A 25,826-nucleotide genomic window follows, 5' to 3' on the forward strand; every position below is an offset into this window, starting at 1 on the left:
AGAGAACATTTCCACCAACGCAGAAGGTTAATACACACGGCTGTTCTGGAGCAGGGGTTCATAAACTTCCTATAAAGGGCCAGATAATATTTTAGGGCAACTACCCAATTCTACAGTTGCAGTGTGAAAGCAGTTATAGACAGTATGCCAACAAATATACATTACTGGGTTCCAAGAAAACATGGACACTGACATTGGGATTTCATAACATCTTCAGTGTCACCAAAATGAAAAAGTTTCTCCCAGTCATTTTAAGCTCTAGGGCCTTTCCAAAACGGATGGCAGGCCAGAACTGGCCTGTGGGCTATTGCTGACCCCTGTTCTAGAAATGAAACTCAAGCCTTGAGAACTGATAGCTCATCAGTGACAGATTCGTGGCCGGTACCAACATGTCTCCCTGAAAAATTCTGTGTTATTAATACCCTTGCCTATAGCAAGTTTTATCATACAGCCTTAACATTCTGCATCTTTCAGAGGACTAAGGTGACTTTGGTAAATTATGAGGAATAGAATAGTCTGAGTTTGGTGTTATGTATATTTTTTGCATGGGTTACTTTTATCATAGGGGTTCTTTCTACTTTTAATTTACACCAAAGGGAGAAGTTCTATGAATGAACAGCAGTCCTCAGTTTCAAGCAGAGCCTCATTACAACCTCAGTCCTAGGTATAGTGAAGTAGAAATGGCTCCTAGGGAATGAGGAAAGTGTTTAATATGAGTAGCTGGGGTTTAAAATCTGGGATCTCAGGTCCTCTGAGCATACAGATTACCTTCCTGACCCTGGTAAGGCTACCCAGGTACAGATAGAGGCTGCCATGTTGCTACTTGAAAAGGGATCATTCATTTGGTGTTTGCCTGTGTTTAGTACCCCAAGAGGTTTCAATGGCTTAATCATCCACATTAAAATAAATTAATGGGATTTCCTACTTGATAAGTGAAGTTAATTAGTCACCTACGACTCCCTGTTGATTTGATTTTTTATTTCCTGTTGAGTCTAAGAAAATGAAGTGAAATATTTAAAGTAGCTTTTTAGTAATTCTTTCCCTTTCTCTATTATCCTTTTCCCATGCTGTGATGGAAACTGAAATTGGACTGGCCGGCTTATTGGTGTATAAATACCCAAGCTGCCACCACCTGCAATAGGTGGCCGTTAGTAAACACAGGTTCCCCTCTTCATTACTCTGCTGAAGTTTCAGGCCCCAGTCCTATAACCATAGTAAAAGGAAAAAACTAAAACAGGGTGAGTAGGGGTCCCCACGTATTGAATGCTATTTCTGGCACATGTCAATAGATTATTACCCCTTTGTTTTTTTCATTGAAGTATCGTTGATATACAATCTTATATTGGTTTCAAATATACAACACAGTGGCTCAGCAGTTACCCATATTATTAAATCCTCACCCCCACCAAAATTACTTCTCTTCTTTCAGGGTTGACAGAAACTGCTGTCATTAGACTTTTGCATTGAAGTTTTGGATCATGTCTCAAATTTTAATGAGGAGAACAAAACCAGAGGAATAAATTCTACCGGCCCCAAAGGGACACAAAAAGGTGGATCAGTGCCTAGGAGTTCACACAAAGCAATGTGGTAAGAGCAACTAATTAAGAACTTTAAAAGATGACAGTGACTCCTGTGGATCTTGTTTAATTGATGCTTTATGAACAGCTCCAGTTAATGGACCTGTCGATAATTCTCTTGGAAAACAATTTCACTGAATTAACAAATCAACTGTAATACTTAGAATGTCTGCTTAGCAGCATTTTTCTCTTTACTACTATTTAGGAACACTTAATGAGCCAATTTGCTGGGTCATATATTTGTCAATTTAGTATCCTAAGGTCTGGTTCAAAAGGAACCCCTGTTTCTCTGGGCCTCCCTATTCTCCAGTAAAAAAGCCCTTTGAGGTATGAGGATGTTGTGTCCTGCTGTTAAGGGTGACTTTACCACCTGGGAAAGGGGTGTTAAAAGGGACCTTGACATTTATTTTATTTTAGAATAGTTGTAGATCTTATAGAGAAGTCACTAAGATAATAAAGAGTTTCCATGTGCCCCACTCTGTTTCCCCCATACTAATATTGATACTAATACACTAATTAACTATTATCATAATTATAGTACAGTACACTTGTCACCATTAATGGGCTAATATCAATATATTATTATTAACTAAAGTCCCTGGCATTTCCTTAGTTTTTCCCTAATGCCCTTTGTCTGTTCCAGAACCCCACTGAAGATACTATACATTCAGTTATGTCTTCTCAGGCTCCTTTTGGGTGCGACAACTTCTTCGACTTTTCCTTGTTTTTGATGACCTTGAGTTTTGAGTTAGGTATTTTGTAGAAAGTCTCAGTTAGAATTGGGTTTTTCTCATGATTACGCTGGGCTTAAGGGATTTTGAGAGGAAGACCACAGAATTAAGGTGCCACTCTCATCACATGTCTAGTGTATATACTATCAGCATGTCTGCCTACTGTAGATATAACCTGGATCACCTGGCTGAAGCCTTATTTCCTGTGTCTCACCACTGTAAAGTTCTCTCCCCTCCCTCCCCACCCCCATACTGTACTCTTTGGAGTGAAGTCACTATGTGCAGCCCACACTTGAGAGGGGAGTTGTGCTTTCCTTGAGGGTGGAATGTCTACATAAGTTACTTGGAACTCTTCAGAAAGAATTGGTCGTTTCTCCATTTATTCAATTTATTTATGCCACTAAATATATATGGATATTTATTTTATACCTTGGGAAATAATCCAATAATACTTACTTTGTTCACTGTTCCAGCTTTGGCCATTGGGAACTCTTCGTAGACTCATTGTGGAATTGTTGTTTTTAAGCACTGAGAGGCGCCTTATGGCACTATTACGTGCTCCAGGCTCATCTTGTATCTTTCCTGTTCCAATCCCAGAGTCAACTAATCATCCAAGGAGCCCTGGTTCCTTTATTGGAGAATGGTATGAACCAAGGTCTGGACACTAGATGTGCTTTTGATACTGAGGTGTTTTGTTGTTGCTTCAAGGCCCTATCCGCTAACAGAACAATGAAATACGTACGTATGCTAACCAGGATCCTTAGTTCACTGCCCCCTATATTCTATAAACATTATATTTTCAGTATTCAACACATTTTATTCCATGGTCTTTGTTTATTCTCTTACATCTGGAATAATGGTTGAGACTGTTTTGTCGCAAATGCTATAGTCCCTAAATAACTGATTATTTTTATCCTGTGAGCTCACAGTCAAGGTATCAGCTGCTGTTAGAAGGAAGGAGCCAAGCCCCAGCCCTAGTGTCCTAATGAATTGGAGAGTGAAGATCCCCTCAAGGCACAGAGCCTCTGAGTTAGAATCTGGACTTCACCAGAGTGGCAGATGGTGGAATTTCGCCCTCCCCTCAGTGTAATCTCTATAGAGGAGAACTCGAGGGGCTCAGGTTACAATGTGCTGGCCACCCCAGCCAGAGGTGGGTTGGACATGAGGCAGTGAACAGGAAGGGGAAAAGGTGAAACGGAGAAGTTCTGTCGCAGCCTATACTATCCCAGCTCCTACGGCACCGTCTACTCTTTTCTACACTGGGCTTCCAATTCTTGTCCCTGTGTAGCAGGACCCACTTGAGATCTGTTCTTCCAGAGGACTCCTCATACCCTAACTTCTCTCTTACTTGTCTAATATCTCCAGGGCTGAATTAGAGGAAGAGACAGTAACCTATGCTGATCACATCTCTGGTCCGAGGGCTGGTCATTTAACTCACCCTTTGGGTTTATTGCTTTTACTAACTGAACTCTATACTAGACATTAGGGATAAGTTAGGAACAAGACCCAGCCCTGCTCACCTTATCATGGCCTGTCTGGCCTTGCACGGGCTAGCCCTTACCTCTCTCACCTTCTCATCCTTACAACCCTGATTCCCTTCTGGCCACACTGGTTTCTGTCAGTCCTTGATAAGCGTTTTGCTGCTAGGGCTCTGCACATGCTGTTTCTCTTCCTGGTTCCATCTTCTTCACTTTGTCTACTTTGAGATCCCAGCTCAGACCATACTTCTGCAGAGAAGCCACTTGGTCTGAGTATCTGAATGCTTATATATATCATTACACCATGTTTTACCACAGAGCAAGACAGATGCCATGTAAGGGTCCTTTGAAGGTATTATTTACCCACTTTATTCCCATACAGCTAAGCAGCCTCAATTCTACTGACAGCTGACTAAAGACCTTCAGCTGGTAAATGTTAATAATGTACCCAAAATAGATTAAGGCCTTAGGCATAGCTTGCTTTTTCAATAATTTCACTGTTACCCTTACTTAACCCAGTAAGTAAGGGTAACAAAAGTGCTGTTTCTTTTCTTTAACATTTTGAAACAAAAAGTCATAAAAGCAAAGGTGTCCAATTTCCAAATTATTTGCTAGTGGGCCCTAGAGATACAACATACTGCACAGCTATTAGAAACTAAATTTAGCCTCAAGAAGTATTAAATTAAAATAATGAATTTGCAGAGGGTTTGTTCAAACTTGAGGCATTTGTTAACTAAAATATATGTGTGAGCTTTTGTTACTTTTTTTTGGTAATCTGTAAATGTCTATAGTTAGGAAAATTTGTAAAACATCTTAAAATTTTAATTACAGAACATTTCTTACTAGCAGTCATTACACTGACAAGTATGTGCTAGATTAAAACTTAGGCTATAACTAGACTTAAGTGGATAATTTTTAAGATACTCTGGGACTATACAAATGAATAACCTTTGAAACTATAGTTTTGTCATTTTAGGATATTCATGTAAATATACTGTTGGGCATGTGGCACCATAAGACATTGACAAAATTTACTGCATGTTAACCAGTGTGCCAGAACTGAATTCATTCTACATGTCTCAGTCCTTTCAACAGCCCTGCAAGGTACATGACTGATGGCTGTTACTTAGTCAAGGTCACACAGTGAATAGGTCCAGGAACTACTGTGGCGTTTAATTAATCTGGCTCCAAAGCTAGTGTTTGGTCTGGGGCTTTCATGTATGGTGCCTCAAGTCTTCCCAACTAATTCTCATAAATACTTGCTTCTTCAGTTATCAGCTTCATTCAGACTAACATCTTTCAGGGGCCAAAACGCCTGTCTTCTTCTGGTCTCTTAAATCTATGCCAGATGCCAAATACCTTATTTCAGGCCATCGGTGTCTTGGCCACTTTTACTATAGCTTGAGAAGGCTTTCTTTTGTTCTTAACATACACAGAACAGACATAGCCTTTGGCCTTGCTTTAAAAGGAGTCCCCATCTTCTTGAGTCTTCCTCCCATATCACCCATGAATCTCTTAGGTTTTTTCAAAGGCCTGGAAGGCCTTAATAGGTCACACACATCCCCACACCCAGTCTTGCCCTTTGATAGAGTTTATCACATTTTATTATAGTTCTTCAATGTGTGCCCTTCTAAACTGTGTTCAGTGAGGATCAGAATAAGAATATCAAAACATTTAAAAATTCCTCAAAGATTTACATGTTCAGAAGAGTGAAGTTGGGTTCCCATTTTAGTTTCCTGTAAATAGTGGCATACCTGTTAAATTAGGGGCATAAAGACTTATAATAGATACACATTGTAAACAAACCATTCCATAATAATACAACATAGAAAAGTGAATCATAGATTACTTCAAGAATATTTGAAATTAACTGATTTCAATAAAAATTACATAATGCTACTTGCTAAAATGTCCTTTGCTAAAATTGGTGAGTCAACTTTCATTCCTAACCTATTCAGTGTATCTTATTCCAGAAGCCTGTGTGTTGCTTAATGTGGAAACCCTAAAAATGTTCTTTTTAGAAAAGAGAAAGAGCTTTTGTTCAATGGTACCATCAAAGGTAATTAGGCAAGAGAATATATAAATGGAGAAAGGAAAAATCATTTGTAGATGGTGATTTACTTAGAAATATGGCTGTGGGTGTAAACTGAAAATAGTTAATTGAAATAGCAAGTTTTCAATTTGAAGATGAATTGGAAAGAAAATGAAGCTAGGAATAGTTATGCAGCCTTGTATAAGTTACATATGAAGAAAAACAAAATACTGACAGACAAAAATGAGACCTTCTGTAGTAAATAAGTCATACCATGCCTAAGAAATCTCAACATAAAGATAATCCTAAAAAAATGGTAAATTTATAAATATCTTTAAGAAAAGAAATAGGATTATTTTTGGAACTAGACACATTGATTCTAACAGTCATATAGAAAAATAACATTGTGCAAATTTAGAGTCATAAAGGAAAACTAGCCCTACCAGATATTATAACATTACAGAAAGGATAAAACAGGGTACTGGCACCCAAATAGATTGCTCAATGGATGGAAACAGATAAGTCCAGAAATAAACTCTGACACCCAAGTTATATTTAAAAGGTACAAGAAGAAAACATGCAGTTTTTTCTTTATGTAATTGTGTAGTGGCTTTGCCTTCTAAGTTAAAAACAAAATGAAGAATTCTTGAATAAATGATATGAGTAGATTTTTAAAATTCAGTATGGAAAAACACCATGAACAAAAAACCAAAACTGGTAAAAGATGTTTGCCAACAACTAGTTTTTTTCTATTTAATACAGCTCCTATAAATCAAAAAGTGAAAGTTCATCAACTCAGTAAATTGGCAAAAGATAATGAACAGTTCAAAGATATTTGACCACAGCTAATGCAAATAAAATTCACAGTTGGAATTCCATTTTCCAGCAGATTTTCAAGTAGATTTTGATAACAGTTATCAAAGAAATGGAACAGGCACTCATTTGTCTGATTGCTTTTGCACTATAATTGCAGAGACTATAAAGGCCACAAGTCACAAATATTTGGCTCTCTATAGAAATTTTGCCTGATCCCTGCTCTAGAACAGCACTGTATAATAAAAATTTCTGCAATGACAAATGTCTATAAGCTGTCCGCTAGCTAAATGTAGATAATAAGATGGAGAAAGTGAGTGTAGTTTATGGAATTGGACAGTGGACAGCATAGCTTTAGAAAATAAGTCTTAGTTTAATGTATCACTGCATAACAAACCACCTCAAAACCTAGTGGTATTAAAAATCTGTGGGTTGATTTGGCTCAGCTGGGTGGTTGTGTTACACATGGATTTGGCTGGGGCTCTAACCATCTGGCATCTTCACTTTGACTGGCACTTGGTACTGGCTGTCACCTGGGAGCTCAGCTAGGGCTGTAGATTGAAGCGCCTTGGTTCTTTCTATAGGCCTTTTCAAATTGGAATTCTCACAGCATGGCATCTGGGTTCCAAGTGGATGAAGGCAGATCTTAAAAGTCACATCTGCATTCTATTGGTCAAAGCTAGTAACAGCCCTTCCAGATGCACTGCTTAAAAGAGCCACTGGTAGACAGTTTTCTGTTTTTAAATAACCTGAAGTATTGAAATGACCTGGTTTCAGGGTATTAAATTGTTGAGAAATAACTAGATGGTAGACTGCCAGGAGATTGAGACCACAACTCTGCTGAAGGGCAGTACAGTGTAATATTCAAGACTTCTGGGTTTGGATGTATATAGAACTGGGTTTAAATTCTGGCTTTGTCACTGGCTGTGTCACCTTAAGCTTCTTAACACTCAGTACTACAGGAATAATGGTACATTACTCTCAAAATCATGATAATTATGCATTGTCAGCTGCTCAGTGATTGTGTAGTGTCAATCTATGCATTGTCACGTCTCCTGCACAAAACTAGAAGGTCTCACCGTGAGCTCATTTGTACCATCCTGGTGTTTAAAGCCTAGTGTGATAGAGCTGTACCAAACTTGTCACTTAGACCTTTCAAAGTCTCAGCAGAAATTCTTGCTTTGTAGCCTCATTCTTTATAATCCCTGGTATGCATCACACCCACTCCCAAGTAACCAAAATATAACTAGAACTATTGATCATCTCTGTTCACAGCCAGGCCCACCTTGAGGCCAGACTCCTTGTCCAGTCTCCTTCATCAGACCAGGATCTTCAAGAGCTGGCGATTTGTCTTATCCATCATTGTATCCCCATGCTTGTACAGTGTCTTTCATGAAACAGGCATTTGATGACTGAAATCTTATGTTAACATTGGTTTCCAATGTGCCTTTTTGCTAATGAGCCACTAAGTTGATCCTCAATAAATAATTACTCAATTGAAAAAGCTTGACATTCCTTCTCCATATAATCACCAGATGGCATTACAGCCTTGTACAAAAGCGTGGGTAAGTGCCTCTGAACTATGATGCATTCGTGTTACCTTCCCCCAGAATAAATAGCAGAGCCTCGTTTCATCTGAAAGCAGGAGACAACATAAAGGGAAGTGTTAGCTAAGGTTAGTTTGAATCAAAGGCTCACAGAATTGAGAGCAGATCTGCTTTCAAATGAAAGGAAGATACAAGATTCACTTAAAAATTAGGATTCAATTTTTCATTTGAAATCTAATTCCATAATGGGCTTTAAACATCACTTATTCAGGGAAGCCCCAGTCCTTGATGAATTGTATTGAAAGCCTTCTCAAAGCCTGTAGAAAATCATGACATGCATGGAGATGTGGGATTGCAGTACCACTCTTCAAAATGGCTTAGAAGTTTTCCCTCCTGCAAGTCTAGCCTTCAACAGATCACTTAATCACAGAGAAAACTCAAGTCACCTGACTATAATTCCTGTGTCTTCAGCCAAACCTAATGAGCATTCGGCATTGTCCTCCAAACCCATTAAAATAAGGGCAGACCTCCTGTCTTGGGATCCCGTTCTTTCGGGAACATCTATTGTGAATCCTTCCCTGTTTTTTCAATCAATCCTTTCCTAAGATGACCTAACTGTTAACATGTTGATTGAGCATTAAACTCCCGTGGTAAACAAAACCTTCCTCAACCCTGCTTTCTCCAGTCTCCATACCCAAACCTTTTCTGACTTGGGGTAGTTTCTACTTTCCATGCACTCAGCACCTCAGTTGGACTTCCTCTGCCACTTGACTGGGAGCAACGCAATAATGTTTAAACGATGATGTCCCTGTTGCTAAGTCATTTGTAGATGTTTCTAGTCTGATCTTGACCTCTAGATAGTATTTGACCCTGTTGATTGTTTTGTCCTTGAGGTATTTTGGCTGAGAAGGCAACACGATGTCTCTGCCTTCGCTTCTTCCCCTATCTTACCTTTTTTTTTTTTTTTGCTTTTCTCCCCTACCTCTATATACTCAGTCTCCTTTGACATTCAGTCTACCTGATGAGTTTCTTACGGCTTGGTCCTGTGGCCCTTGACCATACTACGCCAGCTCATCTTTCAATGCCCATTGCTTCATTTATATCATTAACTCAAATGTGTCATAACCCACACCCTTTTCACGTGAACTTAAGACCCATAAGTACCACTCCTTTAAAAGTGATGCTGGGGAAGGCAGTATAGCACGGAGAAGAAAATGACTCTAGCATCTAACTACGCTGATGAACAGTGACTACGATGGCGTGGGGGTGGGGGACTCGATAATATGGGTGAGTGTTGTAACCACATGCTCATGTGAAACCATAGATTGTATATCAATGATATCTTAATTTAAAAAGGGAAAAAAATAAAGGCACTAGTATTTTAAAAGAAAAATGAAGTGATGCTTTAATGTCTCTCACTGATCCCCTTCCAGTGTTCGGTTAATCATAGAGTTGTCATTCATCCTTGACTCCCTCATCTTCCACATCCAAATTAACAAGACTTGCTTCTTTTTGTCCTAAATGATCTCGGTCTTCTTGTCTGGTAGTTTCCATCTTTGCCCCCTTTCCTACCTTCGCAGAGGAAGCAGAATGACGCGCATCTGGTTCACACTGAAGCAGATTTTTAAAACTTGAGTGTTGTTTATCAGTACTTGTATTCACTGATTTACCTCAGGCTGACAGCCCGCACATCTGCGTTTTAGGTTTGAAACCCCAGAGTTTAAAACTTTCCTCCAGCCCTATCTAAGCAATGTCTCAAAATCTATCTCAGGGTTTTCACACGGGCTATGCAGGGCCCTGTCCGTCTCAAGTGTTTTACTTTCGGTGGAATTCACGAAGTGGCGGCGTCTGTCTTTTCGTTGGAACGGGCTCGCTATTTTACACCCCAATGACCCTCCTACGGAATTACTGAGATTAAAACCCAGCCAAAATCGTAGTGGTTACCCCTCGGCAAATGATCAGAATAACCAGAGAGGACAGAAATCGGGTCAAAGGAACTCCCGTGACTGGCTTCTAACGCATACCCTATTTAAATTTTGCACCGTGCAATGTAGGGGCTGTCGTGGCGGGGGGCGGTGCGGGGGCGGGGAATCCTTTTTGTGGGAATGGGACTCGAACTCTCAGGCTGTGGCCGTCTGCATTCCCGCCACAGGCAGGCTCAAGAATTAGAACAACGGCCACTGCCGACAGCGAGAGGAAGCGTGCTCGCAGAGTTGGGGTCGGGGAGAGGCCCGGCGCGCGCCGAACGGGACCCAAGGGGGCGGGGTGGGGTTGGGGTAGGGGGGGCGAGAGAAGGACGACTCTCGCGAGAGTGGGGTTGTTCTTGGGCTGCAACCGCCGCTGCCACCTCTTAGCAGCGCCGGTGCGGGGGATTGTGGGAGCCTCCGCGTCCCGCTCGCTGGGAGAGAGGTACCTCTCCTTTTCCCTCTCCTTTAAGGTAGGCGTGAAGCGGGTAAGAATCGGGGTGGGGTGGCCAGGGGCCCTCTGCGTCCGCCGGGAGGAGGCAGCGATGGCGACGGGGGCCTCGGGGAGCCGGCGGCGCGCCTTTTCTGCTCGCTCCCGCTCGCCCGCTCTGCCTCCCTCCGCGCTGCGTATGTGAGCCGCCTAATCGGCGGCCGCCATGTTAGGAGCGCAGTGGCGGCGCAACCAGCCTCGGGCGGCAGAGGTGAGCAGCCCCGGAGGAAGACGTACGACCGGCCAAGGGCCCCAGGGCGCGGCGGGAGAGTCGGGGGGCGCCGCAGGCAGCCGATCGGCCGCACACACCGCGTCCCGGGCTTGCTGTGGGCGGGGGCGGGACGACGAGCCCGTTACACGCGGGCTGCAGCGGTGAGGTGGAGGGAGGAGCGCCCGGGGCCTGAGGGACCGATTGTCCGTAGGGGGCCTGCCGTGTGGGGCGGAGAGTTAAGATGGCGACGTCTTTGGAGAGCGCCATCCCCAGATACGCTTGTTTTTTTTCCCTCTTTGCGCCTGAAAACGTGCCCCAAAATGGAGGATTTCGCAGCGTGAAGAGCTTTGCCGTTTGGGGAGCGATCCTTCTCCTAGTGTTTCGCCCATCGCACCAGAGCGCCCCCTAAGACTCCCCGTCCTCCGCCCGCACGCAGGCGCGCGGTTTTAGCCGGACCTCAGACAATCCCTCCCCATCCCCCACCGCGAAAAAATGGCCGAAAAAAAAAAAAAGAAACGTTAACGCCTGATTTTCGTGTTGCGTCGTGGGTAAAGGTTTCTGCAGTACGCTGCGAGGCAGGAGATGTGTTCTTTTTTAGAGAGTCAATGCACATTCGTTTTCTTTTTATTAAAATGTTACCAGGCTAGAGAGGATCGTGTGGTGTGGGACCTTCCGGTTTCCAGACAAAGGGTTTTGAGGATCGTGGTGTAGGCTCCGCATCGTTGTTCTCTTCAGGGATAGCGCTGTGCCATGTTCTGTGTTCTGCAGGGATTTTACCAGTTGCCTTGGAAGAATATCTCCTAGATGGTTATCGTGCTCTGTGGTCCTTTTCCGTGGAATAGGCCTGTTGGATCACAGTTTTTCAGCTAGATATTTCGAGAACAGTTATGGCGATTCCGAAATTTCTAGTCTTTTCAAGCGCGCTGGAATAATGTGAGAGAGTCGCTGAGTTCCCAAGTTGTTGTCGTAAGATTTTGTATTGATGCTGTGTTCTGCGTGTTAAGCCGGGCCTGGTTTAAGATTTTTAAATAGGACAGTTTTTCTCCCAGGTAAATTTCAGCTGTTCTCCATGGGCAAAAATTATATTTTAGGCTATTTTCATAAATGTTCAAAATGAAACTTCCATTAAAGAACTCTGTGGCTCAATTATCTACGCAGTCTTTATACATAGTTTGTCAGCGTTAGCATTGCTTGAGAAATTAAAAAGGTGGGGAAGATAAAACTTGGAAAAAAAGCTGTTTGCCTTTTCCACTTAAATTTATTTTTGCAGACTTGAAATTAAACACAATTGAAGTACTACGTGAAGGTTCTGGTTGGTTATGTAAGATTTGGAAAAAAAATATTTAGCTAGATGATATTGCACTTAACATCACATGGTTTTAACATTAGTGTATATTTTACCCAGGCGGAAAGTTTCCGTGCTATTACCTTTACATATCTGTGTTTAAGTGGATTTGCTTTTAAGTTGCATTTTGAACTAACTCGGAAGGATGTAAACACTTTTGATCTGAACGTTGTGTATGTTTAAAGGAGTCTTTAAACACTAATTTTACTAGTGTTTTTAGGGAAATGTAAACGCTAAATAATTACAAGTCGGTTAATGATAAGTAAAATTTTAACAACTGAGAAATTCAAGGAAAGTGTCTTAAAATAGTTTTAGAAATAAAATATAATTAAAACCCCTAATCAAAGAAGATTTAAAAAATGGTTAACCAGTGGCAGTGCTGCCAGTGTGTTCTAGAACGCTTGCAGCTTGAATGGATGCTTGATTCAGACTCTTCGTGTTACAGTAAATAGGTTTAAAAATGGAAGAACTATACTTACCAGAATTTATCCTAAGGGAATAGTATATCAAAGATACGTGTACATATACGTCAGTCTCGATTATTATTAAGAGTTCTGAAAACTAAAAGGTTTGAAAATCTTACAGTATGGCCTTCAAATGGAAATGTATACAGCTGTTTAAAACAATGTTTTAAGAGAAGAGTAATGGGAAAATGATAATGGAATACAGTATTGTATAGAAAATTAATAAAACTCTGCTAGTGTCAAATTTGATTGGTTTTTTTTTTCCTCTAAAGGGACGTGTAAATAAAAAGAGATAGACCAAAAACTGTTAGCGCTGGATGTTATTTAGCGTTGTAGATGATTTCTATTTATTTCCTTGTGTTTTTCTGAGATTTCCACAAGAAGTTATATTTACTTTTTTAAAGAGGGGGGGAAATTAAACTTTTTTTTTTCCGTAAGTGCTTGAACTGCTTTAAAGACTGCAATCTCGTGTTGTCTTGTTTTTTTTAGGGTCTCATGTATTTTTGAGGGAAATTGAGGTAGAATTGAGCCAACCTCTTGAAATCTGAAGGGCAGAGTATTTAAAGGTGACAAAAGGTAGTGCTTGTTGTTTAAGATATTCTGATTACGTGTAGACAAACAGGAATCTTGAAGGCATTTTTAGATAACATTAAATTTGCCGTTTTATGTAAAAATATAAACTAATGCTGACTAAGTTGCAATATGAAATTGCACCCATTAACTAAATGATCAAAATCAAAAAATTGGATAATGGTTTGTTAGAAGTTATTCTTAGCACATCCTTTAGTTAAAAAGTACTTTGGTTTTATTTACTTTGAAAATTGCATTAAAACTCCCACACTGGGGGCAACAGGTTCTGAGTGTACTTGACTGACTTAACTTTGATATGAACTAAGTTCGTTGAGTGTGGGGTGGACAGTTTGGCAGTTTTTTATGTACAGTTGATCCCTGAACAGCACAGATTTGAACTGCCCGGGTCTACTTGCATGCAGATTTTTGTTAATAAATATATTGAAAATTTGAGATAATTTGTAAAAACATTTTTTCTCTAGCTTTCATTGTAAGAATGCAGCATGTAATACATGTGGCATACAAAATATTTGTCCATCAACTGTTTGTTAACTGTAAGGCTTTGGTTAATACTAGGCTATTAGTAGCTAGGTTTTTGGGGAGTCAAAAGTTGTATGGGTTTTTCAACTTGGGGGGGGGTGTCAGTTAAATAGTTATCCAAGAGTCACCTGTACATGGTTATAACAAGGTTAACACTGTCCGAGATTTAAAGTATTGTAATTGTAATTCTTAGCTATGTACTAGGCCTTTTCACTGGATCATTAGCTTTAAGAGGGTTCTGAAATTCTTAATTAAAAAGTTCATGTATAGAACAATTTAATATGTAGTTAAAAGTTGGAGCCAGGAGAGAAGCCAGTGGATTGAGAGATTTGTAGATATGTAGCTTTTAAGATATTTTTATAAGTTATCTTTAAAATTCAGTATTTTAGCTTTTTAAATTTATTGCAGTTCATATCTGTTGTAACCTTAATATAAGTTTTAATGATATGAAAGGTATATGATAAAGTGTTTAGCTATCTTTCCTGACCTGAATATAACTTACTACTGTGGCAGTTCTGAGTGAATGGAGTGCCTTTGATGTGGCACAGTGTCCATATACATTTCCAGTTGTATATCAAGCCCTCAGATGTTCTTTGTATAAATAAGGCTCAGGACTCAGAATCTAAATGAAGTAGCAGTGAGAGCTTATGTTTAAATTAAAATATTTTTTTAATTAAAATGATTTTTTGAAAACTTAGAAAGTGCTATTCCAGAGTTTAAAGGCTAATTGATATAAAATACTTGCTTTTTTCGGGTAAGTTTTTTAAAAGAGGTATCTCTCACATTCTCTTTACCTAATATCCTGAGAGTGCCGGTGGCAGGTGGGGGGTTAGTTCTTCGCAGCTACTGCTGTTGGATATGCTGCTGGATTCAGAGTAAAGGGAGAAAGTGCCTATGATAGATGTCACAGTTGGCAGGCAGTGGATATAGCAAGTATGGAAAGTAATCAGTTGATAACAAGAAGTCTAAATAGGATCTTTGATTTGCAGTATCATGTGTTGCTAGTGAAGATAGGTAACTTTCTGATGTTCCCAGGTGATTGTATGGTTGTCCCCTTTGTGGGGATTACTAGGATATTAAACATATTCCTTTGATATAGTAGCTCATAGGACAGAGCCTATCCCAGTATGTGAAAATTTAGTCAAGTGTTTGGACACCTGACTTGATGCAGTAGTGGAGCAAAGGAACAGTATTATCAAAGAAATGCAAATACTTAAAATATTTTTGTTTTGAGATGTGAAGCAGTAGAACCGTTTTAATGCTTAACTGTGTATCCTTGTGTGGGTTATGGTGTTGGGAAAGCACCATGGAGGAGGGAGTTTTCCACTTACGCATCAGGAGACACCAAGAAATACTTATAGCAGCATTCTTAGTAATGGCAATAAATTGGAAAGAGCTTAAATATTTATCATCTTGAAGATAAATAAGTGTATATATATATATATGTGCCATAATGTTATCTGTATTGCAGTGAAAATGTAGGTTTAACTCGTGTCTAAATCAATTTTTAAAAGCAAAAACAATACATACATATTAAATCAGTTTGTATAAAATTCAGAAATGCAAAATTAACACTTTTTAAAGAATGCATATTATGTGGTACAACTTTAAAACAAGGAACTGCAGTACAGGAGGAGGAATGCATTGGAAATTGGTAGGTGGAAGGTATCTATGGTTTTGTTACATTGCTTCTAAACTTGGGTGTTTGTAGACACTGTGATTTATATAATGCATGGTATTGGGGAAAGGGTTGCTGGGCCATAGAAGACTTAGTAGTAGTAAGGGAAGACACATTCCAGGTAATTAAATTTGCACAAGTATTGAGCAATCTGTGTCACTTAATAAAATGTTCTCATAAGTTGTTGGGTGTGTTGGGAAATAGGTTTAGAGAAGCAGGGTGCAACCAATATATGGAAGGCATTGAAAAACATAATGTGGGTTTCATGTGGGAAGTAGTATGTTTTTGAGCAGGAGAGTAAAAAAATGAGTGATGTTTAGGAAATTTATATTGAAAGAAGGTAATTTAAAAGCAATAGAGTATAAAGAAGAAAGAGGCTTAATTTATCCACTTTCACTTGAACCCACTTCAGTCTTGTCTAGTTACTACTACCAAAGCTGACTTCTGTTCTACAACAAAGCTCAGATATGAATTCAGGCTTTGAATGGAAATGGATAGGCTGTTAAAGGTGACATGAAATAGGAGCTACAGTACAAGTGAAAGGTTTATAAGCTCTTCCTATATCTCAGGCCACTCCTTTTACCTCTAAAGTTTGTTTTCTCATTGGTTGTGAAGTTAAGATTACTTAAAAGTAGGTGATTACTATGGTGCTTATCATGTGCCAGATACGATTTTAAGTGTTTTTATGTCAACTAATTTATTACATTTTTACAGCCTTAATGAAGTAGGCATTACTTTTATTCCCATTTTACGTACGAAGAAACATATTAATTTACTCAAGGCCACACATTTTATAGTAAAACTGAATTCACATCAAGGCATTTGGGCTCCAAAAATATCAGTATATACCAAATTACACAGAGTTGTATAAATGTTTGAGGAACCCAGGAGAGTAGAACATAGAGCAGAAGGGAAAATCTTAAGGGAGCAGATTGGTGCCTTGAGGAAAACCACTAATTTTGCTTTTAAGTAGGAAAGAGAGAGAGTATCATATTGAATCAAGAGTCAAAATTGTCAAGTAAATGAAATAACTTTCTATTCTTGTAGTATGGGTTTACTTCCTTTATTGCTTTAATCTGAAAATACTAAATGTCTAATTGAAAGTCACTAGGAAAAAATTTTAAACCTAGGAAGAAGAAAAATATTCAAGTCTGAACAGGAATCCCTTCTACTGTTTAACATGTTTTCTGTTTTAGCAGCTGAAGGCACTGCAACACTTCTATCACTAGCCTAAGGATCAAGAAATGGGCTAGAAGTTGAATACAGGTCTGTGAAGTGGATTAAGAGCAATAATCTTTAAGCACTTTTTAAAAGTTAATATTATTTTCCAGTCTTTTTGACACTTGTATAATGTTGTAGCTTTCTTATTGTGTGATGAGCCACATACCTGCTTTATACAAAACCAACTAATAGAGCTGCAATTTGTATTGCCTAAGGGGTTTACTATTTACACTAGTGATTTTTTTTAAAAAACCTTGTAAGTTATTTAAAGATGAGATGGCACTGAAGAACACAGATTATAGTATAAGGCTTGAAAGTGGCTCAGGTTCTATGTTTAAAAATTGAATAGTTCCTCAGATAATCTATTTTAAATTAAACAGTTAATATGTTATAAAATATATTGAGAAAACATAGTGGTATACACTAACATTAAAATGAAAGTGAGAAAATCTTAAGGAATAATTAACCTAACTTTAATTGGAAATGAGTCATGTGCTTGGTTTACAAGTTGTGAGCAGAAGAAACATTGCTTTTGTGTGATTGATGGCAAAAATGAAGCAGCTAACTTTCTATATGATGCTTCATTGAAATTTCTAATAGTGACCTATTCCTGCCATCAGTGACATGCTTAGTACATTTTTACTGTATTAGTTGCTATCTTAAACTTATTGGCACATTTTCACATGAGTAAGTTAACAAATCACAGTGGTGTTTGACCTTGACAGACATTTGGAAAATGTGAACATTTCTTTCACCCTTACAAGTTTTTAATTCAGAAGGGGAAAATACTGTTAAGAAACCACTGTTCTAGTTTTTGCTTGTAAGTTCTTAATATGAGATTAGAGGGTTAAAATAATGTCAGCGTGAAGATACTTGTTCTTGAGTATCTCTACAAGCTTTTATGATTATATCATCTTAAAATAAGTTGTTCCCAAGTAGTTATTTCACATAATTGAGAATATAGCTAAAGATCGATATAGTAGTAGTGAATAGATACCTTTAGAACATAGCATTTAGTATTTTTGAATTTAGAAGCTGAAGAGTTTTTTGCAATATCTTTAGAACAACAAAAGTCTGGTTCTTCATTTTAGTAATCATGCTAAATAACCCTCTGAAAGAATGAATAATAGCACTAATTCACATAATTGTATGGGTTATCTTCAATTTTATAAGAGGAAATCTATATATGGAGCAACCATATTTTGTTTCTGTTACAAACTTTCTGGATGTGTTAAGCTTTATTCACTTTCTAAAATATTTTAGCATTTCACTTTGAGGTGGAGAAGAAAATAAATCCAGTAAAGAATATTAGGTAGCTAATCATGGAATGGGGGTTGAATGTTAATAACTGAAACTTACTTCTTAATGATGCATACAGATAATCACATGTGGAACGAAAAGTTAACATTTTTGGTAGCATTTACAATTAACATCATGAACTAGGTTTAAGTTCCATGTTAATTATTTGGAATTGTCCATAAAAGCGAGGTCTAAGCCTGTTCGTTAAGAATTTGTATACCAGTTTGTAGTAAATGGCATTTGTGAAGCTAAATTATGGATAATGTTAATTCTTTTTCTTTTTTTTTAAATGAATCTTGATGTGGGGTTGAAGTGGGGATGCTTTCTTTTTGGAAGTGAAAGTTCTGTACTAATGGGCATTTAGAACTTGTTCCACAAAGATTTTAAAGGGGAAAATTGGATTTTGTCATTATATTGTAGATTAGTTATCTCAAAGGAACTACTACAACTTAATGTCTATGAAAAGGCATTTTTATAATAGGGAAAACAGTAAAGGAAGCTAATTTTTAAAAAATCTTACTAAAAATCTCAGTATTATGCTAACTTTAATAAAAGGCAGGTAGGTCTTGCTTTTAAATGAACGAGTGGCTTGTCATCTTACGTTCACCACTGACCAAAGACACTGAAAGGAAACCATTCTCATAAATGCTCTTTGAACAGTGCTGTCATGTCTGATTTCTCTCAATTTCTTTGTTCTAATAAAAAATTTGGGAATTTCATTTGTGTTTCAAAAGTCTGACTGAAGTAACTTTCCTGTGATAATTGTGTCTGTGTGGAGCTGGATTGAAATTTTTAAGGTTATTAAGAAATTACAAGTTGTCATGGGATTTACATTGTTTGTCTTGCCCTTTCTCTTGAGTTTTTCTGGCATCCATTTTCTGTTTTGTCTTGATTATCAACTTTTACCTTTACTTCTCTTACCCTTTCCTTTTTGCAGATCCACCCATTTTCATATACACTACAAGGAAAAGTAATTGAGATCTCTGCGATCCAACAATCCTCTCTTATAAAATCAACTTAAAAATTTACACATGATCATTATACTATTGTATGATTTATCTAAGGGGAAAAAAAACAATCTTTCGAAAAACTGGCTTTTCCTGAATGAAAGCTTTGGCTGTAACATGAATGGCAAAACTGCAATTAGTAATAACCTTTTTGAAATACTGATTTTGAAAAACCCTCTAGGGTTTTGATCTTTTAAAATAAAGAAAGGTTAATGAAAATTTAGAGGGTCCTACCAATGTTTTAAACAGTATTTCAATTGCCATTCTGTATGGCATTTATAAGACATACCAAAGAAACTCTCGTCCAAAGTTCACTTACTCTTGTCTTTATTAATCTTATCTTAAAGCCTAAGTAGTTTACATAGTGGGTCTCATCTAGAACTAGTTTCTTTGGTGTCTTCAAATTCATCTTTCTTGGTGTGCAAAAACAACTTCTGTAATTCTAGTCACCATTGATAGCATTTCTGTGTCTTTTTAACTTTGTTACATCTTTTTGTAAAATCTAACTAAGTCTTGCCTGCAATTTTTTTTTTATACTTCCTCTGCCACTGTACTCGTCCAGTGTTTCCTTGCTTTATTCTATCATTGGTGGAATTGGTCCCATAATAGACTTGTAACTATTGAATATTACCTGGTTTTTATAGTAATAAAGTTTAATATATTAAACTACCAAAGCTTGGGTGAATGGGTGAGCAAACATAAACTTAGCAATGCTTCCTAATAGAATTCTGTAGCAAACAATTTAACACTTCAGTGTGTAGTTGTTATAAAAAATTATTTCATCAAGGACATTTGTTATATGTGTCATTTAATATTTTATGAGAATCATATGTAAATGTTTTGGAAATTCTTATGTAACAATCTCTTGGGTAAAATAATGATGTAAGAATGAAAATGAAAATGATTTCATCCAGAAACACATCTTTGGGGATTGTATTCAGAATTTAAATTTCCCAGGTGGATTGGGGTGTTCTTGTGAAAAGTTTATGGAAATCTGTGTAAGCAAGATCTTGTTTTCATTTTTACCTGTTTTGAGCTCTAGAGGTGATACAGCTCTGAGCATTAAATGAGCTTTGGTGGATGCTAACTTTTGGAGTTTCACTTCTTTAAATCACCTATACTTCCTGTACCTATTTTTTTTTCTTGGGAGATCTCCTATGTCTGTACTGACCATACTTCTCCTTGCCTTATAAAATTAGAAATGAAAGAAGCACTGCCTATGGGATGGGCAGTAAGAAGGCAGTTAGTTATATGGCTTAAATTTGTGCAGAAATCCTTAAACGGTAGGAAGTCACTTATTTTTCTTCACATCTGTCTTCACCTCAGGCACCTCGGATTGATTTGGTAGCATGAAGGTCTCAACTGTTGTGTTTGGTCTTAGGTCTTATACTAGGTACTTGACACCTAAGCTTCATTTACTTGTGATTTTACTTGGTTCATTCTGATAGTGATAATAGGTCTCATTTTCTAAAGCAGAATACAACTGATTCATCTTTGACTTGCTGACCTTGATTTTTTTTTTAGTCTTCTAGAATTTAAGCATCATATATAGGGTGTATTTTTATTCTTCTAAAAGAAGAGACCCATCTATATTTTTATTAAAATTTTGATGTACTCAGACATCTAACCCTTCAATTGAAATGTTTTTAAATTCAGTATGAAATTCCCTTTAATAGTTAAACTTTAGCATGAAAGACTACTTTTTAAATATCTATATGCAGGCTCTGCATACTTCTGGAATCTGTTTAAGATATGTAATAAATTCCTTGTAAGTTTGAGATCTTGAATGTTTTTTTTTTTAATCAAAATGATGCATAAGTTTTTTTTTCTAAAAAAACAGCATCTACTTAAAGGGATTTATGACTAAAATTGCTTATTTTTCTACAGAGTTGTCTGCTGGTTCTCAGCTTGAAGAAGATTCTACAGTCCTTATTGATCCTTTTTCTTGGCGTTACCATTTTTTTGAAGCAAAGTTAGTTTTCTAGTTTGAGCTTTCTTTTTGGCCATCTTAAAAAAAAATTTTTTTTTTTTTAACCTATAAACTAGACAAGAGATAGTTCTACAATGTCCAAGTCATTCCAGCAGTCATCTCTCGGTAGGGACTCACAGGGTCATGGGCGTGACCTGTCTGCAGCAGGAATAGGCCTTCTTGCTGCTGCTACCCAGTCTTTAAGTATGCCAGCATCTCTTGGAAGGATGAACCAGGGTACTGCACGCCTTGCTAGTTTAATGAATCTTGGAATGAGTTCTTCATTGAATCAACAAGGAGCTCATAGTGCACTGTCTTCTGCTAGTACTTCTTCCCATAATTTGCAGTCTATATTTAACATTGGAAGTAGAGGTCCACTCCCTTTGTCTTCTCAACACCGTGGAGATGCAGACCAGGCCAGTAACATTTTGGCCAGCTTTGGTCTGTCTGCTAGAGACTTAGATGAACTGAGTCGTTATCCAGAGGACAAGATTACTCCTGAGAATTTGCCCCAAATCCTTCTACAGCTTAAAAGGAGGAGAACTGAAGAAGGCCCTACATTGAGTTATGGTAGAGATGGCAGATCTGCTACACGGGAGCCACCATACAGAGTACCTAGGGATGATTGGGAAGAAAAAAGGCATTTTAGAAGAGATAGTTTTGATGATCGTGGTCCTAGTCTCAATCCAGTGCTTGATTATGACCATGGAAGTCGTTCTCAAGAATCTGGTTATTATGACAGAATGGATTATGAAGATGACAGATTAAGAGATGGAGAAAGGTGTAGGGATGATTCTTTTTTTGGTGAGACCTCGCATAACTATCATAAATTTGACAGTGAGTATGAGAGAATGGGGCGTGGTCCTGGCCCCTTACAAGAGAGATCTCTCTTTGAGAAAAAGAGGGGCGCTCCTCCAAGTAGCAATATTGAAGACTTCCATGGACTCTTACCGAAGGGTTATCCCCATCTGTGCTCTATATGTGATTTGCCAGTTCATTCTAATAAGGTGAGTTAATGCAACAGATACTTCTAATTTCTTTTACATTGTAGTGCCTATTCTGTATTTACCTATATCTTTTACTCTAATCCTGTAGTCTGATGACACTGAGTTGATCAAGAATTTTTATACTTTTGAGAATACTTTATTTGGAAGGTAATTGTTTTTGAGCATTTTAAACCAGGGCTTTACATTAATACAATCTGCCTAGATTACTTCTGGCCACAAAGCTGTCATCCACTGGGATTATCTTGTTGGTTTTTGGCATCAATATGTTCTTCTTAATCATATATTTAAGCAGGTTTTTTGTCTGCTTTGTTGAATTGTTTTAAGTATTTTTTTTTTTGCAGTCAATGTGTTCTGCCATTTAGGATGCTAGATTTCAGCTCTCCATCTGTCTTGATTGCTGATTTGTATGTAGTAAAGATGTATTCTTGAACAATTCTCTTTTTTTCCTTATCTGTGGCTACAGGGAAAGAGTTAATGTAGAGCCCTGGTGTTTGTTTCAGTATGTTTCATATTTTAGATTAGTTCATTCTTCCTTTTTTAATTTCCCTTTAACACAAACTCTCATACTATGACTGAAATTTTTCATCATTTTTTTTCTCCTTTTCCACGACTTTCTTAAACATCAAAACTCACTTTTTATTATCCCATATTACATCTATCCCTTTAGAGACTTGAAAAAATCAACTACTGCAGTATCCTGCTCTGTGTTCCTCATAAGCATATTCTTTTTCTGACTTAGGCTTAAACTTCTGGTACAGTCATTTGAGAAAAAAAATTAATAATAATCTAATTCTCCTTTGCTTTAATTATCTCATCTGGCAAAATGGGAACTTTTTCAAAATGCCCTTTTTAAATATGTTGTCCTTTCTCTTTCAACGTTTTCAGTGTTACTCATTCTCACTTGTTTTTTTTCCTTAATATACAGGGCACTTGACTATTAAAGTCAACATTACAGCACTCCACTTATCTATAATCTGTGACCTTCCATTTTTCCTGGTGTGCTGTATAGTTACTCTAGTTAACTGGAACAAGTTGCTGCCATGAAATTGATGCGATGGTTACTGTTACGGGGTTTTTTCATCACAGTAACATCTGGAAGGGTCATTTCCTTTTCATATCTATCCTTTTTAAGTGCATTTTTAAGTGAGTAGTGATTTTTGAACAAATGAAATCACATGGCTCATTAGAGATTTATTTTTAGTACTCTTTGAAAATAAACTATTAAAATCACTCCCTTTTCTATGTTTGGGTCTCAAGTATTTTTGTCTCAGATATTTGAGAGAGGAGACTTACTGTTCAAATTTACAGAGGACTTTGAAAAATGTCTTTTAAAAGTAATTCTTAACTAAATATATGTATATAATATAAAAATTGAATTAATGTATAAATAGTTTACACAAACAAGGAATATTTTAATCTTTAATACAAATAAAAATATCAAATGCTAAATTTAAGTTGATAGATTAGTTTCCATTTAAAACACAGTACCCCAAACTCATAAAAGTTAAGAAATTTTGTTAGGTGTGTTTGGTGTTGTCTTTATACAAATTTGTTGGATATACTAGATGGAACTTAGTTTTTGTTCAGTACTACAGTTTGAGGTCTGGTGGGAGTTGATTTAATGAAAATGTCCATAAAATTTTGGTGAGTCAAAATTTTTTCTGTTCTTGCCTATTTCTAAAAATGGCAGGCAATATGATAAATGTTCTTAGAATCTCTAAATTCCAAGGAAAATAGCTAGTTACCGTGTCTCAAATGAAAGTGATTGTAAGTGGCTAAAATCTTTGCTGATGGAGTCATCAAATCAGCTGTTGTTGGAAGTCTCCTTGTCCTGACTTTGAGCAGTAATTTAACAACATTGAAGAAGATTTCAGTAAAGGAACACAAGAAAACCAAGAGAGGGCTTTAATCAGAATAGTTTGTTTTTTATGTATGGTTATATTTTCTTCTGTTTTTTATATATGGCTATTTCTCCAAATTTTGCTACCTTCTAATTCATGAACAATAATATTAATAAATAGTGATAGTAAATGGATCTAAATTAACAAAAGAAGTTTAAAAATACGAAGCTTTGGATTCAAGAGTAAGATACCCTACCTACTCTAGTTCAAGAGGTACTTTTTTAAATCTGTAGTTCTTAGGCCCTAGTTTCAATATTTTGTCACATTGGGAACATTTAAGAATTATTTTAGAGACCCTTTTTGTTTGATTTACAAAATTCATATTTGTAAATGGAACCAATTTTAAGTTTAAGCCTTGGATTCTTTTAATGTATTACAGTTTCTTTAACATAGCTGGTATTTTCTGGGTTTCTGCATTTTTGAAAAATAATTAAATATTAGCTTTTAGCAGTGGTTCTTTCTCATGCCTTCTCATTTTTATAATGTTTACATATAAACATTATATAGTATAATCAATGACTTTAAGAGAAAATTCCTTTGGTGAAAGTAGATAATGAAAAATTTTTAAACATTTAATCCTGCTCTCTGGTATTGCTGCATAACTTGGAAAATCTGTTCTTTTCACTTAGTGGTTACACTAAATAGTCTACATGGTCAAAACTATTTCTTACTATGAAATAAGAAACTTTTAGGTGAAAAACATTAATCTGTCATTATTTTTGATACTTTAAGTGACTTTCAGTGATGGTGTTGCTTTTATTTCTTTCTAGGTCATTTTAGAATGTCAAGTTGCTTTCACAACCTCAAAGTTCCCTCAAATTCCTTTCACTTAAAGAAAACTGCCCACTACTTCCCTTTTGCCGTCTTGTTATTTGAATTTATATTTTTTCTTTTAGTATTACTGTAGAAGCCCTTAAGGTATTCTTTATTCTACCATTCCTGAAATGTTTCTCCAAATTATCCTTTCTTTAATACGATGTAGGTATCTCAAAGACATCATGATGAATGTAGTTTTTCCTCTAGAACTTTTGAATTCAAAAAATGAATCCTATTCTTACTAATCTGATTTGAGAATCAATGTATAATCCAAGGATAATAGGCTCTTTAAAAACCTTTTTGACTCTTAATCCTCATCTTAAACCAAACAGTAAAAGACTAGGTGTCTTAGTGCAGATTAGCAATGGGTGGGTTTAGGAGGTGCATAACTGATCCTTTGATCTTGGCCTGCCTTCTAGTACTTTGAAAAAACAATCAGTAAGTTTGAACCCTGAAAGAGCATAGGGGTTGGATATAAATAATTTCTGTTCAACTAGATACCCTTTCCATCTCCTGTAGATTGAAAGCCTGCCTGATAATGGTAACTTTACTCCTCTCTCACAAACTGCTTCTGAAGGACATTTTTAATTAAATGTGAATTCATTTTAGTTAAGAAAATTGTAAGTTAAGGTATTTGTTTAATCCCTCTTCTGAGTTTTGTGAGTTTTACCTATGGCACCACTCTTTTGAAGCCATTTTTAAAGTGACTTTAAACAAGTCAATGGTCTGTTGCTTTGCAAGTGTAGACTTTTTATATCCCAAATACTGGTTGTAGAGCCAGCTGAAGAGATCTCTAGTTCCTTAGCTATTAGCTATTATCTTCAAAGGACAATCTGTCTTTGAAAGGTAGGCTCCCCAAGTTCTGAGAAGTATGTTTCTGTTTGTGCTCTTAGTTCTTTCATGCAATTTTAGTTACTAGGGCAGAGGAATGTATGTAAACTGTTGTGATATAAATCAGCTTTTCAAAATTAGGATCCTGTTTATAAAATACCATTCTGAAGCTTCTCAAAAAGGTATCTCTTATATTTTGGTTCTTTATTTAATTCAGCTCTAGTTGAGACCCCCTTTTAAAAACATTGCCTGATCATATTTTATATTCCAAATACAATTAGGTAGTGTGGGTGTTAATAAAAGTTGCCTAATTTTGTGGGAATTTGTGAAACAAT

At 37.1% G+C, this 25,826-nt stretch overlaps 1 protein-coding gene across 11 annotated transcripts in view; it reads left to right on the top strand.

The window, feature by feature from the left end:
• The window catches only part of MATR3 (matrin 3), a 43,122-nt gene that overhangs the window by 5,351 nt on the left and 11,945 nt on the right, over nucleotides 1-25,826 (top strand). For 4 of the 11 annotated variants that reach the window (XM_057490944.1, XM_057490947.1, XM_036897035.2 and 1 more), the window contains 2 exons: nucleotides 1,430-1,587; nucleotides 20,855-21,943. In XM_057490944.1, coding sequence (XP_057346927.1) covers nucleotides 21,032-21,943 — 912 coding nt within the window. In that variant the 5' untranslated portion in view covers nucleotides 1,430-1,587; nucleotides 20,855-21,031. Of the gene's footprint in view, nucleotides 1-1,429; nucleotides 1,588-10,366; nucleotides 10,616-10,709; nucleotides 10,844-16,636; nucleotides 16,707-20,854; nucleotides 21,944-25,826 lie in introns of those variants that run through there. The other 7 variants (XM_036897019.2, XM_036897010.2, XM_036897027.2 and 4 more) reach the window with 7 other exon arrangements.

This window comes from Manis pentadactyla, chromosome 13, assembly GCF_030020395.1.
Source record: "Manis pentadactyla isolate mManPen7 chromosome 13, mManPen7.hap1, whole genome shotgun sequence".
NCBI classification, from domain to species: Eukaryota; Metazoa; Chordata; class Mammalia; order Pholidota; family Manidae; genus Manis; species Manis pentadactyla.